Source organism: Crocodylus porosus, unplaced genomic scaffold, assembly GCF_001723895.1.
Source record: "Crocodylus porosus isolate Cpor-Errol unplaced genomic scaffold, CroPor_comp1, whole genome shotgun sequence".
NCBI lineage: Eukaryota > Metazoa > Chordata > Crocodylia > Crocodylidae > Crocodylus > Crocodylus porosus.
Genome location: NW_017728918.1, coordinates 5,311,475 through 5,325,365, shown reverse-complemented (window position 1 = coordinate 5,325,365; position 13,891 = coordinate 5,311,475). Strand labels below are relative to the sequence as shown.

Sequence of the window (13,891 nt, the reverse complement as noted above, 5' to 3'; positions counted from 1 at the left end):
CTCTGAAAACTACTCTTTAGCTCTATCGCTGGTTATTCAAAGAGTGACAGGATGACTTCTTTGGCCAATGCCGTGCAATAGTTCAGATGTGGTGGTCTCAGCAATCCCTTCCAGGCATAAAAATCTATAAATCTCAACGCTGAGAGAGAGGGAGGACAAAACTTTTGGTTTCCGTCCTGAGAATGCTTGGCTGTTTAACGTTGTGAGCTGTTTTTATTTTTTAGTTACATTTAACTGTATGAAATAATTAGTCAACTAATTAATCCCATTTACAAGCTTTGTAGGATTCTTCAGCTGTCACTCATGTCCAAGCCTGAGGCCTAGGTTTAGTCTCAGCTCTCTTGTTCATGTGACTCGGTCTCCATAGCTACAGGCTGCATCTGCTGACACCCCACTCTCTATTTACTGCTTAATTAAGAATTTCACGCTCAGCCCTTATCTGCTGCTAAGAACAAGAACACACTGTTAAGAAATTCCAAATTTAGGCTGCTGCACAAGGAAAGCCTTTCTTGTAGGCCTGACTGCGTGGAGCCTCTTTAACTACCCTCTTGGCAACTGAGCTGCCACCCTTCAATCAAAAATCATTAAATGGGGCAGAGATAATGAGCATGTAGCATATCAAAAGGAGGATGTTTGCTTGGGCTAAGGAGGAAAAGCTGTAAGGGCCTATAAGCAGCCGCCACTTCAAAGGAAGAGGGGGCTGCCCCATCAGCAGGGCTGATAAAGAATCATTTGTTCCTGTTTGACTTATGTAAAAGGTCTGGTATGTTAGAGTCCCGTCTTGCAGACGCGATTCCCCGCTCTCGGTGTTCGTGTGTCAGCAGTTAGGCAGCTGGGCCCAAACAGCATCGTCCAGAGCATATAATCACTTGACTCCATCCCAACAATGGACACTTGTAGGGGGTGGCTAGGGGGAGGTCTCCGAGACAATAGGAACACAATTATTGCAGCTGCTAGGGAGGGCCATAATTCTTCCTGAAGAAAGTAGCAGGCCCTTGTGGAGCTGGGGGAAGAACTTGAGTGTATTATTCATATTCTGACTTTTGGAAGCACTTTGCCATACCAGTGGGGTTCCAGCAGCTGCTCGTGTACCGCCTCTTTCTAATAATTGTACATTCTGTTAGGGGTCAACTTACTTTTGACCCTTTCCCTTTGTGCCAGTTAAAAGGCTTTTTAGGGCAAACTGCTGGGTAGTGGCAGGGGTGCATTAAATCCAAAATGAACGTCGGGAAGTACATATCAGATGCCGGCTCATTCACAGGCAGGCTCCTAAATTCACACACAGCCCTTTGCTCAGACCCAGTGGAAATAAATAATAATCATAAAAAGGGACCCGACCACGGAGAAGACATTGTTATTTAAAAAAGCCAAACAGCTGAACGAATCTGCCGTGGTCGGCAGCGGGGATTGTTCATGTTTGGCTCAGATGCTTTGCACGCCCCCCTCGTCCAATCAGACACGGAATTAGGCCAGCCTCACATAAGCGCTCATCTCTGGGGAATAAACGTCTTGGAGAGGAGGTAATGTTGGGGGGGGGGGACAAGACATTTTAGTCCCCTGGATGTTTTCTTTATTTGTCATCTTGAAGTTTAGATCTTGGTTCAAACAATATGGGGGCTGAATGTGGAAGGGCACTTACAATAGGGTGGTAAATTGAACCCAGGATCCAATGTTTTTGGTGGATCCAGGATACATGCAATGATCCTTTTAACCAAGGCACTTAACTGCTACCTACATACATCACTTGTGTTAACTAAGTCCTATGCATCACATCTTTTCAGAGCATTCACAACACAGGCAGATTATTCCCCTGTTCCTCTGGGTCTCAGGGAGGATGACTGTGGCCTCCTGAGCTGAAGGAATGTAGGATCATCTCATTCATATCTCTTTAACTATGTCCTTTAGGGTTGTCTTGCCTCCTTTGTGGGGTCGACCTGTTTTCCTCTGCGGCACCTGAATCCCAGAAGAAGTACTCCTGCCGTGACACGTCGTAACAGCAGCGTTGATGTAATATCACCACATTGTGGCATATTGTGCTCATGTAATGATATGGTGATATAAAGCGCACTTGAAGGCACGTTTGGACAGTGGCCCTTAATAGAGGGGTCCTATGTAAACAGCAGTCATGATGTTGCTTAAACTGCAAGCTTTTGGGGCATTTACACATGTACATTTTTGTGCCTGGACACTCTGGAGATCTGGCACGTCAGAGCAGATTCAGTTAATCGAGTCTGCCCCACATGCAAGTGGATTGCTTGCAGCTGTATAAGTAGCAACGTGCGCATTGGCACGTTGAAAGTGGTGGCGGTGTGCTTTTGAACTTAAACACCGTCTATGTGTTTTAGATCAAAAACGGATCACTGCCATTTTTTGGTGTGCTGACACTCATTTCACCGCTTATACAAGCACGAGCGACACAGCAGTGGGCACTTTTCAAAGTGCCCAGCATGGTGGCACTTCCATGTGTGAAAATGGAGTTTGAGGCCAAGTGTGTCTTTTCTAAAGATGGCATAAAATGCCTACCAGAGCGGGGCCCTGATCCTTGATCGAAGTCGCTGAACGCTTCAACATAAAAAAAATAATTATTAGAGCCAGTTGGAATAAGCATCTTTTCCCCCCCAGAAAAAAACATTGACATGTTCAAGCTATTTTAATTTTGAAAGGTTCTAAGTATGCATTAATTTTAAATTTCTCGTGGTCTTTTTAATTAAAGTATTTGCCAGAAACCTTGAAAATATTATGGAAACAGTTGTCCCATGCATGTATCTTAAAATCCATTTCTTTTCAGTAAATCAAACTTTGTGCATGAGGATTGTCCCGTTGACTTCAGGGGAACAACTCATGTGAAAAGGGTCAAGCCAGATCGTGGCCTAATATTGTATAAATGTGGTGTCAAAATCAGGTTTGTAGTTTACTTAGATTTTTTTTATTATTATTATTGTTGATTCCCAAGGCCTGATCATACTTCCATTATAGTCAACAGCATTTCTGAATTGATTTTTTGTGGAAAAGCAGGCCTCTAAAATGTTTGCTCTTTATGGTGAAATATATGGTTTAAATAAAACAAAGAGGATTCCTTTGTCTTTATTGCTCAAAGTTCAAGGGGCATTTGGGGTGAGAGATTTGATGCAGGGAGCTGGCTGACTCAGGGGACCGGTAAAGCAAGAATTAGCCTTTAATGTCTATTGAGGCTGAATTCAGGTTAGGTCAGTTGTTACTAAAGGTCATTTGACCATACGAAGGCTGTTTGGTGGCCTAGGTGAAATGACTTAGAGTCATAAGGTTGGAAGGGATCTCAAGGGTCATCTGGTCAAATCCCACAATTAATCCATTGAGTCTTTTTTGGTTCCTAATAGACTAGTGCCCCGTGTATTGATGTGCAGGAGGGGGAAAAAAATCACCTAAAGCACTAAATGCCATTTTTACTGACACATTCAGCAGAGAGCAGAGACAAATGGAACAAGGAAGCGCACTAATTTGTAGGGATGGTCTTTGTTTTTCTGGCTGGAAGCTCATGAACAGGACAGCCTGATGAAACACATGCTCCATCTTTGCTGCAGCTAGTACAAATGCACTAAGAGAGATGTCAGCCTCAGTTTGCCAAATCTTAGGGTTTTTTATCGCGTACTTTTTCCTGTAGTGTCCACATGCACGTCATAATGCTACTCTGAGAACCTAGCGAAGATGACCTCCCAACACAGAGCGCAGCAAATGCCGTGTAGATGTTGTCATTTATAAAAGTTTGATTCCTTGTGCTAGCTTTGGTTTTACTGATGTTGAATTGCATAGTGTTACTTCTTCCTTGTGAGTCAGGCTATGAGAGACATTTATCCTAGCTTCTCTTTCTAACAACCACCGGCAAAATTTTCTGTCACCACACAGCTGATGAAAGACTAGGTTGCTCCTCCTTCGAATCAACTCACCGGCAATGGAAAGAAAGAAGAAAATGTTAAGATCATTGAATTCAGGAAAGCCTATATGATTCAGAGCCCAAGGATACAGGGAGGGCTGTAAGTGGATGGAAAACTTATGGGCCTTATAAGGGTTTTATACAACAAGGATGTGGAACCTTATAGCTGCATTTTGTGAAGAAGTGCCTTATCGAGCATTTACTAATGATATCCTTTATCTGTGTGGACTGCATCTTGTCCTATTGCTTACCTAAATATATATATATATATTTGAGATGTAACCAAAACCATCCAAGAACTATAGTTCCTCTTCTCAACTCTTGGGGCTCAAATCTCTACTGATGTGTACCTGGTCTACACATTTATGCCTATGCAAAGTTGGGATGCAGTCCTACCAGATCAAAATCCTTGTGCTTTACACCTGCTTTGTCTTGCGCAGGTACAAATAATATTGCAAGGTATAATCCAACAAAGAATCCCGCTGTGTAGTTTTTAACCAAGCTGGTAACAAGTTAGTGGTATGGTCTTCTCTCAACATGGCTTGGATTATTACCTAACCTGGCTAATTACTGTGGCAGCTAAATATGGGTCTCTTTTGCCATTAGGCTACTCTTCTATATGGTTGCCTTCTATATAATCAGGTTGTAAAGGTATTAGTTTACTATACAGATTGGATCTCCTCTCCAGCTCTCTATAATCAGATGGACAAAGTGCCTTTTGTTTCCTCTTGTGCACTCTGTGTGGTAGTCTGTCTGAGGGATGTCCTGCCCTCTGCAGGATGGGCTAATGGGGCAGATTTTCCCAGAATGCACTGAAAGAAACATGAAGTGAAGTTAGACCATGAAGAAAAGTAGGGTTTCTTGCAAAAGTATGGTTGCAGGGTTCAATTCCCCTCTCACAGGGCATGTCTACATGTTCCTTAATGCGCAGTAGTTACTGCACTTTTAGTTTAGTAATTGTTTAATGAAATATGTACTAACTAAATATGCAGTAATGCTGGCTCTGGTCTTTTGTGACGCTTACATGTGCGGTAGTCTAATAACATTGTGCAATAGCATATTAGCATGGTTTTAGAGCGTCACACTACTGCACAGTGTTATTAGGTGACTGAAGTAAGCATATCATATAGAGGTGTCCCCAGTAAGTTATTTTATCCTGGTCTTAACTCCAGTGGAGTTACTCCATATTTACCCTGGCTTAAGTGAGAAGAGAACAAGGGCCAAAGTGAATAGACCAGCTTACAAAGGGTGACCAAGACCACTTCAGTTAGCTCACAAGTTGCTTCAGATTGTCCTATTTCCCAGGCCTCTCCTATGATCAGAGAGTATTTGTCCCATAGTTTGTATCCAGGTTACCTTCTGCCCCCAAACTAATTCCTGCCAGCGTTAGAAATAAGCCTCGATCCAGCATTATTAAAAAAAAACCCATGGATGACATGCCTGTTATTTCAGGCATTTCACAGCCAGCTTCCTTTTCTCTGGGTTTAATTTTGCTGCCAATGTTTTATTTGCTTCTCATCTTTAAAGCTCTGGCAAAGCAGTATTGAGAGGCATACTTAATCTCTCTCTGCCATTTAACTTAACATCAGTCACTGAAGTGCTCACAGTCTTCTGTCCTGTAAGGGGGTACTGCTGTCATTCCTATTTACAGAAGGGGGGTTGCACTTACGGAGAAACTGAGGTCCATGTGCTCACAGAAATTGGGTGCATCTACGTGTGGCCATATGGTGCCATTACTGCGCCATCATTTAGTACTTCCTTTTGGAAGTAATAAAAAATAGTACAGTAACAGTCCATACTGTGGCATACTGGTGGTGCACAGTTATTTTTCACTGCTACATCACTGTAGCAAGCGCTATAGCAAGGGAGTGCATAGCTATGGTGATGTAGTGGCAGCATCATGTTTTTTTCCCAATGGACGCTACGGCGCTGTAGCATCTTGTGTTGATACACCCATTGAGCACCTCACTCTGTAAGGATCTGGTCTTAAGGGACTTGCTGTGTCTCCACCATTGCACCATTCTCCCTTTCCAAATAGAAACCCATCTCACCACAGCAAACGTGGAAGACTCTGCTCCATCAAGTCAATCCGTGCAATTTCCGTATTGTGGTTCTTTGGGTAAATCTGATATCTTTTATTAAAGATAAATAAAAAGATTTACCCAAAGAGCCTTATCTGCTTATGTCCATAGACCACCATGGCTACAACCTATACCTATACCCCCATATTGTAGTTCTGCACTTGAGGTTGGCTTGGGCCAATAAGGGATTGAATTGTAAGTAGCCTTTAGGAGACAAGGTGATGCTGAAGAGCAGGGCTGTAGTACTTGGTTTCTAAATAATCCAGCATGAGAAAAACTTTGTGGAATCCATTCAATTTTAATTATGGAAGCCTCATTCAGCCTACTAGCATAGGCTGCTAATGCCTTCCAGTGCATTACCCTGATACCAAATAGTAATTATCAGACAGATTCAAGTATTTTGATTATTCAGACTAATTTATTGAATACTGAAATGTAATGAACTTAAGCCTATTTAATTATGCTCAGTTGCACTGGGAGATGGGAGGGGAGGTAGGGGAGGATGGTTCTCATGATTGAAAAGGACAAAGACTTGTTTAAGGATAACATAAGGAAATTACAGTATAGCCTGGACTCCCTTTGGAGGGCTGAGGTACGCGGGGGGAGGGTAACAGAGAGTTCTTGAATGGATAGCTGGGAAGCGTTTGTGTTTAAGCACCTGAGAAGAGTCAGGTAGGCTGAGAGCCTTCCATTTTCTTTGACGCACAAATGTTAAAGTTAAAAGATGCCCCCATATCAGTGCTGTAACCTGCAGCTCTAGGGAATAAGGAGCTCTCTGATTTTAAGAATCACAGAGATGCTTCTTCTGCATTAGCTTTTTACCCAGAATCTGAGACAGACAGAAACCAGAGAAGGGAAGGAGTTCTCCATCTTTACCTATTGGTTAACAGAGGGATGGATGATAACAGTAATCACTTCCTTCACATAACCTCTCTACCCAGGTTTCCTTCTGTAACACTATGGGAGTCAATGTAAGAGATCCCAAACTTAGGATTAGTTAGTAAAACTGACTTGATATTTATATAAGATCAGATCTGGAAGGGACTTGAGGTGGTCATCTAATCTCAGAGGCATAGCTATCAAGTTAGCCACTCTGCAAAACTTCCTGGAGGCAGGGAGAAGTTCTGAGCACCAGAGAGTACAAGGAGGGGAAGTGGGAGGAAAGTAATCAGTCTCACCTGCCCCAGCTCCTGTGATGAGGTGGCATGCGTCTTCTTCCTTGTCTCTGCACCCAGAACCTACATTTGGGTGGCATGGGAGTGTGTCAGGCTGGCTCCCATAGCTGGGGAGTGTGGGGTTTTTCCTGACATAGTAAGGACTTGGGGGGAATGCCAGTTTGGTGCCCCACTAGGGCTGGTGCTTCAGTTATAGTACTATCTAATCCAATAGTTTTACCACCTCATTTTTGGGTTTGGGTCAGGCAAAGAAGAGCAAGTGGATAAGGTCTGCTCATAAGCTGTGCCGAGAATGCAGGGGACGTGGTGTAGACATGGTCTTAGAGTCCAGGAAGATACAAATGGACAGTAACTGTATGTGGGTTATAGTCTAGTTTCTGATCACAGATATTCCATTGTAAATCCAGAGCAACTCATGAGTGTCATTGCACAGAAGTCAAAAAGCTAATGGGGACTTGATGACCTACATAAGATCAATGTGCAGACTATAGATTGAGTGTATGGTGCATTTTTTTCTTAGCTAAGTGTCAAGAGACCTTCAGTGTTTACAAATATAAATGAATGTACTGTTTAAGAAAAATACTAAAAGAAAATTGTGGAACAGGATCTACCATTGCCCTAAGTTTTGAGAAACATTTTCCCATTAGAAATTTGAATCATTAGTGGAAAATGTAACATTGGGGAGTATTAAAGACTCACTTTTGAACATTTTAGTTGTCTATAACCCATTCTCTGTGTTCAGTTACAGGTGAAGACCTAATTCAGGTGACATTCAAGGAGGAGGAAAGGGTCTCTATACCTACACGAGGTGTGTATCAGTTTCTCTTTAAGAGTCACAGCAATTCTTTTCCCTACATTCCCAAAAATGCAATATTAAAGATCACCTCTGCTTTTTACTTCTATTAACCCACTAGGGGCTGTAGGTATTCATTTAAACCAGGGGCGGGCATGTATTCAGGTGGCGGCTGTTTACCCGGTTTTGGCAAGCTGTCGAGGGCCACATGGGTAGCCCTGCCCCTTGGTCACTGTCTTGGGACCGATGTCCTAAAGTCTTGGGACCAATGTCTCAGGGCCAGCACTGGTGGGGCCAAAGCAGAGCACAGGCTGGCAGGGGTCTGTAGAGCCAGAAGGGACCAGCAAGCATTGGGGGAGTCCCTGCTCCCCCGAGCACCGCCAGGAGTGACCAGGAATAACGGTCACAAGCTGGCAGAGGGTAGATTCAGGCTAGATATCAGGAGGCGTGACTTCACAGTCAGGGCAGCTAGGATCTGGGACCAACTTCCAAGCAAAGTGGTGCTGGCTTCTACCTGGGGGGGTTTTAAGAGGAGGTTAGATGAACATCTTGCTGGGGTCGTTTGACCCCAGTACTCTTTCCTGCCATGGCAGGGGGTCGGACTAGATGATCTGCTCAGGTCCCTTCCGACCCTAGAAACTATGAAACTATGAGCCAGGCTGGGCTGCACCAGCAGGGAGAGGGGGGAGCTGGCCCGGCTCCATACAACTCCTACCAGCTGGGACCCTGTACACCTGTGCCCTGCTCTGGGCCCCGCTGGCACTGGCACTGGACCTGGGACACCAGTGTGGGCCCAGTGCTCCCATTGACTCCTGCACCCACTCACTCCCAGTGCCCCCTCAGCCCCGCGGTACATGTGGGGGGCACCATGCAGCCCCGTCCCCCTGCTCACTGGCAGGGAAGGACCTGGTGTGGACCACAGAGAAAAGCGGCCCCTCTCTCACCCTGTGGCCAGTGCTTCCTGCTGCAGCCGCTTGCAGCCCACGCAGCTGGCACAGGCACAGGCAGCCCCACGCGGGCGATGAGTGGCGCAGGGTGGGGCACTGGCCATGTGGCGGGGGCGGGTCCGCTTTTCCCCACGCTCAGCACCAGCTTGTAACCTGCCCCCGCTGCCAGCCTGGGCCCTGCGTCAGCTCTGGGCTTGCCTATTGGGGCTGCGCCACGGCGGCAGCAGCTGCTCAGCATGGAGGAAAGTGGCTCCCATGCTTGCTGTGCCGGGCAGTGTTTGCCACCACCGCCTCTGTGCTGCCCAGCGTGCGAGCTCCAGGTGGGCAGCAGCAGCACCCATCTTCCTGGCACTGGGCGAGGGCTGCGCCCAGCACTGGTCCCAGGCAGCAGCAGCAGCCTCCTGTCATCTGTCAGGCAGATTGGGAGCCTGCCTGCACCCCAGGGAGGGCTACTGGGCTGTGCTGGACTCCTCCCAGGGGTGCGGGCCCCTGATCTGCCTCTTGGATGACAGGAAGCTGCTCCTGCCACCTGGGACGGCACTGGGCGCAGTCCGCACCTGGCACTGGGAAGACTGGTACTGCCGCTGACCCCAGCTGGCAGCAGCAGCATGCTGTCATCCGGCGCACAGAGCCAGGCGCCCACACCCCCCAGGAGGGCTGGGGGCTGTGCCAGAATCTTCCTGGGGGGCACGACCCCCGGATCTGCAGGGGATGACAGGAGGCTGCTGCGGCCAGCTGGGATTGGTGCTCAAGCCAAGCCTGGCTTTGAAACTGGAAACGTTTCAAAACTTTCAAAACATTTTGAGTGCCCTTGTTTCATTTTGAAGCTGTTTTGAACGCTTTTGTTTTGTTTGGATTTTTCTGTTTCGAGCTCGAAACGCATAGGAACGGCTTCGGAACTAAACCCCTGGCGAAATTGTAAGAGACTATAAACTCTTGTTAAGAAATACCATACTGGATCCCAAAGGTCATGGAGACTGTAAGTCTTCTTCTATACTTTTAGGAATACCGGTAGGGTGGTACGTTCATAATTTAACCATTTTTAATTTATAATAGGGTGATAATGCTTGAGGCGTGTGACTATCTAAGAAATGCCGGGACTCCCAAATCCCATATAAATCATCCTGTGTGTGTCCTTTTCTTCCAGCTCCTTCCGATGGCATTTTGAAATGGTCAATGCCTGAATCGTGGAGCGGTGTGGGCAGGGGCTGGGGTGGATACAATCACAGCATTCCAGCCCCTGGAGAGGACGTCATCATCTTGCCTAGTAAGTAAAAGAGAGGACAAACAGTCAATTGGTCCAAGGGCGTGACTATCCTGCCGAAGTCAGCTGTATTTTAGCAAGTCCTAATTAATGTGTGAATTCTCACATGTGCAGAAATACACTGGAACATTTGTTCCTGGCCAATGCTTGATCCGAGTCTGCGTCATAAGTCGGTGAGGTCTGAACAAAGACGGTTCTCATTCTCACTTTCTTCTTTCACACACAACATGGACTTGCCAGCAGACTATACACACCCAGTTATATGGGGGGGAGTGGGGGCAGGGGGGGTTATCTTTGAGGCCAAGCAGCAGTAATTGCAGATTTGCCATATCAAAGCTAATGAGGAATGTATCTTTCCACTTACCTTGTGGCATTGCTGGGGACTGTATTTTGCCTATGTTTCCAAGTCTAGGCTGGCTGCCCTTTTGCTTTTTTGTTGCTTTTCTGTGTGTCAATTTTAATTTCTAAATTCATTTGCAGTTTGGGTTGAGAGTCTAGCTTCCTCTTTGGATTTTACTTTACCAGCGCGAAGAAGCTGAAAGGTAGTCTCTGACATGTCTCTGAGGAGATTCAAGTTCAAATCCCTGTACGGTCAAGAATTTGTGGCTGGAGGCAGAAGTTACACACAAACTGGTTTAAGTCATCAGAAACTGGTTTCAACTTGTACCAGAACAAAAGTTCAGTGCACATAAACCAGTTGCAAAATGCCTGAAACTGGATTAGATGAACCTGGTTGAATGCAGTATCCAACTTAACTGATTTGGGTCAAACTGGTTTATGAAACTTCTGTCCCAGGCCTGCGTGAGGCTGGGCCAGGCTGCCTCCTCTCAATACAAATGCTATATAACAGTAATAACAGCATTCAAGCTGTCAGCCCCTGGAGCTGTTTATCCCGAGAAGCTGGGTGCAAGGCAGTCACAGTAAAATGTCCTGTGAATTCAGCCCACGCTAACTTGTGCTGACAAAGCCTGAGATGTCTTATCTTCCCTGTCTCTTTATTCCAGCCTCGGAGGAGCTTGCTTTGGCTTTCTGGTTTTGTGGTCTGGGTTCTTGTTGGTGCCCGTTTTAATATCAAACAAGTTAAGATGATCGCTCTTGTATTTATTTTTCTACTCTGAAATGTTTTATAGGAACCGCTTGTAGATAAGGAGTACTTCAACAAACTTCTCTGTGTCCCCTAATAACAAGTTGAATTCAGGACAGAACTGTACTTTCTGACGATTTCTGGGGCTGAGAAAATACACAGCCACTCTTGCAATACCCTGCCCAGAGCTCTGGCACATAAGCAATTAGGATGAGAGCTACAAGGGGTTTTTTTGGTTTGTTTTTTGGAAACCTTTTTGTTTTTGTGCCAAAATATGCTGTCTTGAGGTAGAATCATAGACTCATAGGGCTGGAAGGGACCCTGAAGGATCATCGGGTCCAGCCCCCTGCCTAAGCAGGAAAGACATCTGAGGTCAGACGAGCCCAGCCAGGTGACCGTCCAGTCTGCTCCTGAAGACCTCTAGGGCAGATGATTTAACCACCTCTGGGGGGAGCTTGTTCGATAGTCTGGACACCCTAGCTGTAAAGAAGTTTTTCCTAATGTTCAGCCTGAAACTATCTTTAAGAGGAGGTTAGATGAACACCTTGTTGGGGTCGTCTGACCCCAGTACTCTTTCCTGCCATGGCAGGGGGTCGGACTCGATGATCTGCTCAGGTCCCTTCCGACCCTAGAAACTATGATACTATCTTCCAGGAATTTGTGGCCATTGCTTCTAGTTTTCCCGCAGGGTCCCCTGGTGAACCGGTGCTTACCAAGCCCCTGCTGTATGCCTATGATATAGCGGTAAGCCACAATCAGCTCCCCTCTCAGCCTTCGCTTCTTTAGGCTGAAGAATTCGAGATCCCTCCATCTCTCCGCGTATGGCTTGCCATGCAAGTCCCTGATCATATGGGCAGCCCTTCTCTGGAGCATCTCAAACTTTGGCACGCCTTTGTTGAAGTGCGGCGCCCAGAACTGGACGCAATACTCCAGCTGCAGCCGCACCAATGTTAGTAAAGTGGAAGAATTAATTCTTTGGATTTACTGGAGATGCATTGACAGATGCATGCCAGACTTTTATTGGCCCGAGCGGCGACTGCGTTGCATTACCAGCTCATATTCATGTTGGGGTCTATTGTTACCCCCAGATCCCTTTCATTTGTAGTCAAGTTAGCGATGCCCTGCCTGTAGGTGTGCTGGGGGGTCTTCCTTCCCATAAGCAGCACTTTGCATTTCTCTACATTGAACCTCATCTGGTTCCCTTCCACCCAACATGCCAGCCTGTCTAGGTCTGCTTGTACTTGCAGCCTATCTGCGGGTGTGTCCGCACAACCCCATATCTTGGTGTCATCTGCGAACTTGGCCAACGTGATCAAAACTTTTTATACATTTATTTTTTATTTTAAAAAGTTGGTTCTGCTGGATAAGGAAGACCCGTAAAAATAATTAAAAAAAACAACCCTTTTCACAGTGTCAGGATAAAACGTTTGATTAAAGACGCATTTAATTGTAAAAGTTAGTTAACTTTTATTTTTATTAAAATCTTCCAAAAATGGCACTTTTTCCCCCAAGTCAGTGGAATTTGCTCTGTCTGAAATATTGCCATTTATATTTTGGGCAAATTCAAAAAAAGATTCTTTCTGAGTCAAGTTGAATGTTTCTCCTCTCCTCGCCTCCCAGTTTCTTGGATCTTCCACTGAATTGAAAAATCAGGGGTTTAGTTCTCATTCATATACAGGAGGTATGCAACTTTGCTCAAATCTGTACTCCAACTGGGTGAAGCATGCATGCACACAAGAACATGGAAAATGCCATTTATTGTATCAGGCCACATAGGTCCATCTAGCCCACTATCCTGTCTCACGCTGGCAGAGATTGGATGGTTGCAGGGAAGGTGAAAAGGGTGAAGAGGATTTGCCACTACAGAGTAAAGAGGATATGCCCCAACGACACCACTGTGCCCTTCGGGACAGGAAAAAGGCCTCTACCTAGTTCCTAGTTCCTGCAGTGGGGTTGGTTAGTTGTGGCTTGGGAGATTCTCAGTTTTTCCAGTTGGATCATCTTATATGAACTTAAACACTCACCAGCTAAAAAGAACTTTATAAATCAGACTATGCTTCAAAACAGGTTGAGAACAGCACTCCCTCCCTGGCAGGTTCATCAAAATGTTTTTCTTCAACTATTGCTCATGGATTGTTAATATTGTCTGTTATTTTTATTGGAATATGCCTAGTGCTCATGCACATACATTGCTGCTTAAATTGTGCCGCTAAGCACATGCAAGATAGCTTGTCAACGTCTATGCAAAGAAACGAAGTGTATAACATGTATGTCGAAATAGCTAACAGTAAAGAAGAAGAAAAGTTAGAAGTCAAAAGATTAATGGCTATAAATATCTAGTATGTTGGACCTTCCATACCAAAAAAAACCAAGGACGGAAAGTTGAAGTAGATTCATCCAGGCCCCTCTAACTTGACTATAAATTTATCCAGGTCTCTATCCAACTACAGATTTATCCAGGCCTCTATCTTAACTAAGAAATAAGATTGAAGAAAAAAAAATGGTCTTGCTTCATATTTTAAAATGTTTTCAAATAAGAAAAACTCCTCCACTTATTATGACTCCATGAACAGTTCTGTTGGAACAAATGTTCTTCCTTTCCTAAAAACAAAAAGGTGATAACAGTTTTCAGAACAA

General features: G+C 45.2%; 1 protein-coding gene across 12 annotated transcripts in view; it reads left to right on the top strand.

Annotated features, from left to right (window-relative positions):
* Window positions 1-13,891, top strand: part of PKHD1 (polycystic kidney and hepatic disease 1 (autosomal recessive)) — a 383,573-nt gene that overhangs the window by 228,266 nt on the left and 141,416 nt on the right. For all 12 annotated transcript variants that reach the window (XR_002101523.1, XM_019537166.1, XM_019537170.1 and 9 more), the window contains 2 exons: window positions 7,909-7,974; window positions 10,054-10,173. Coding sequence is in view for 11 of the 12 variants with exons in the window: in XM_019537166.1 (XP_019392711.1) it covers window positions 7,909-7,974; window positions 10,054-10,173 (186 nt within the window). In the remaining variant the exon portion in view is untranslated. The remainder of the gene's footprint in view (window positions 1-7,908; window positions 7,975-10,053; window positions 10,174-13,891) is intronic.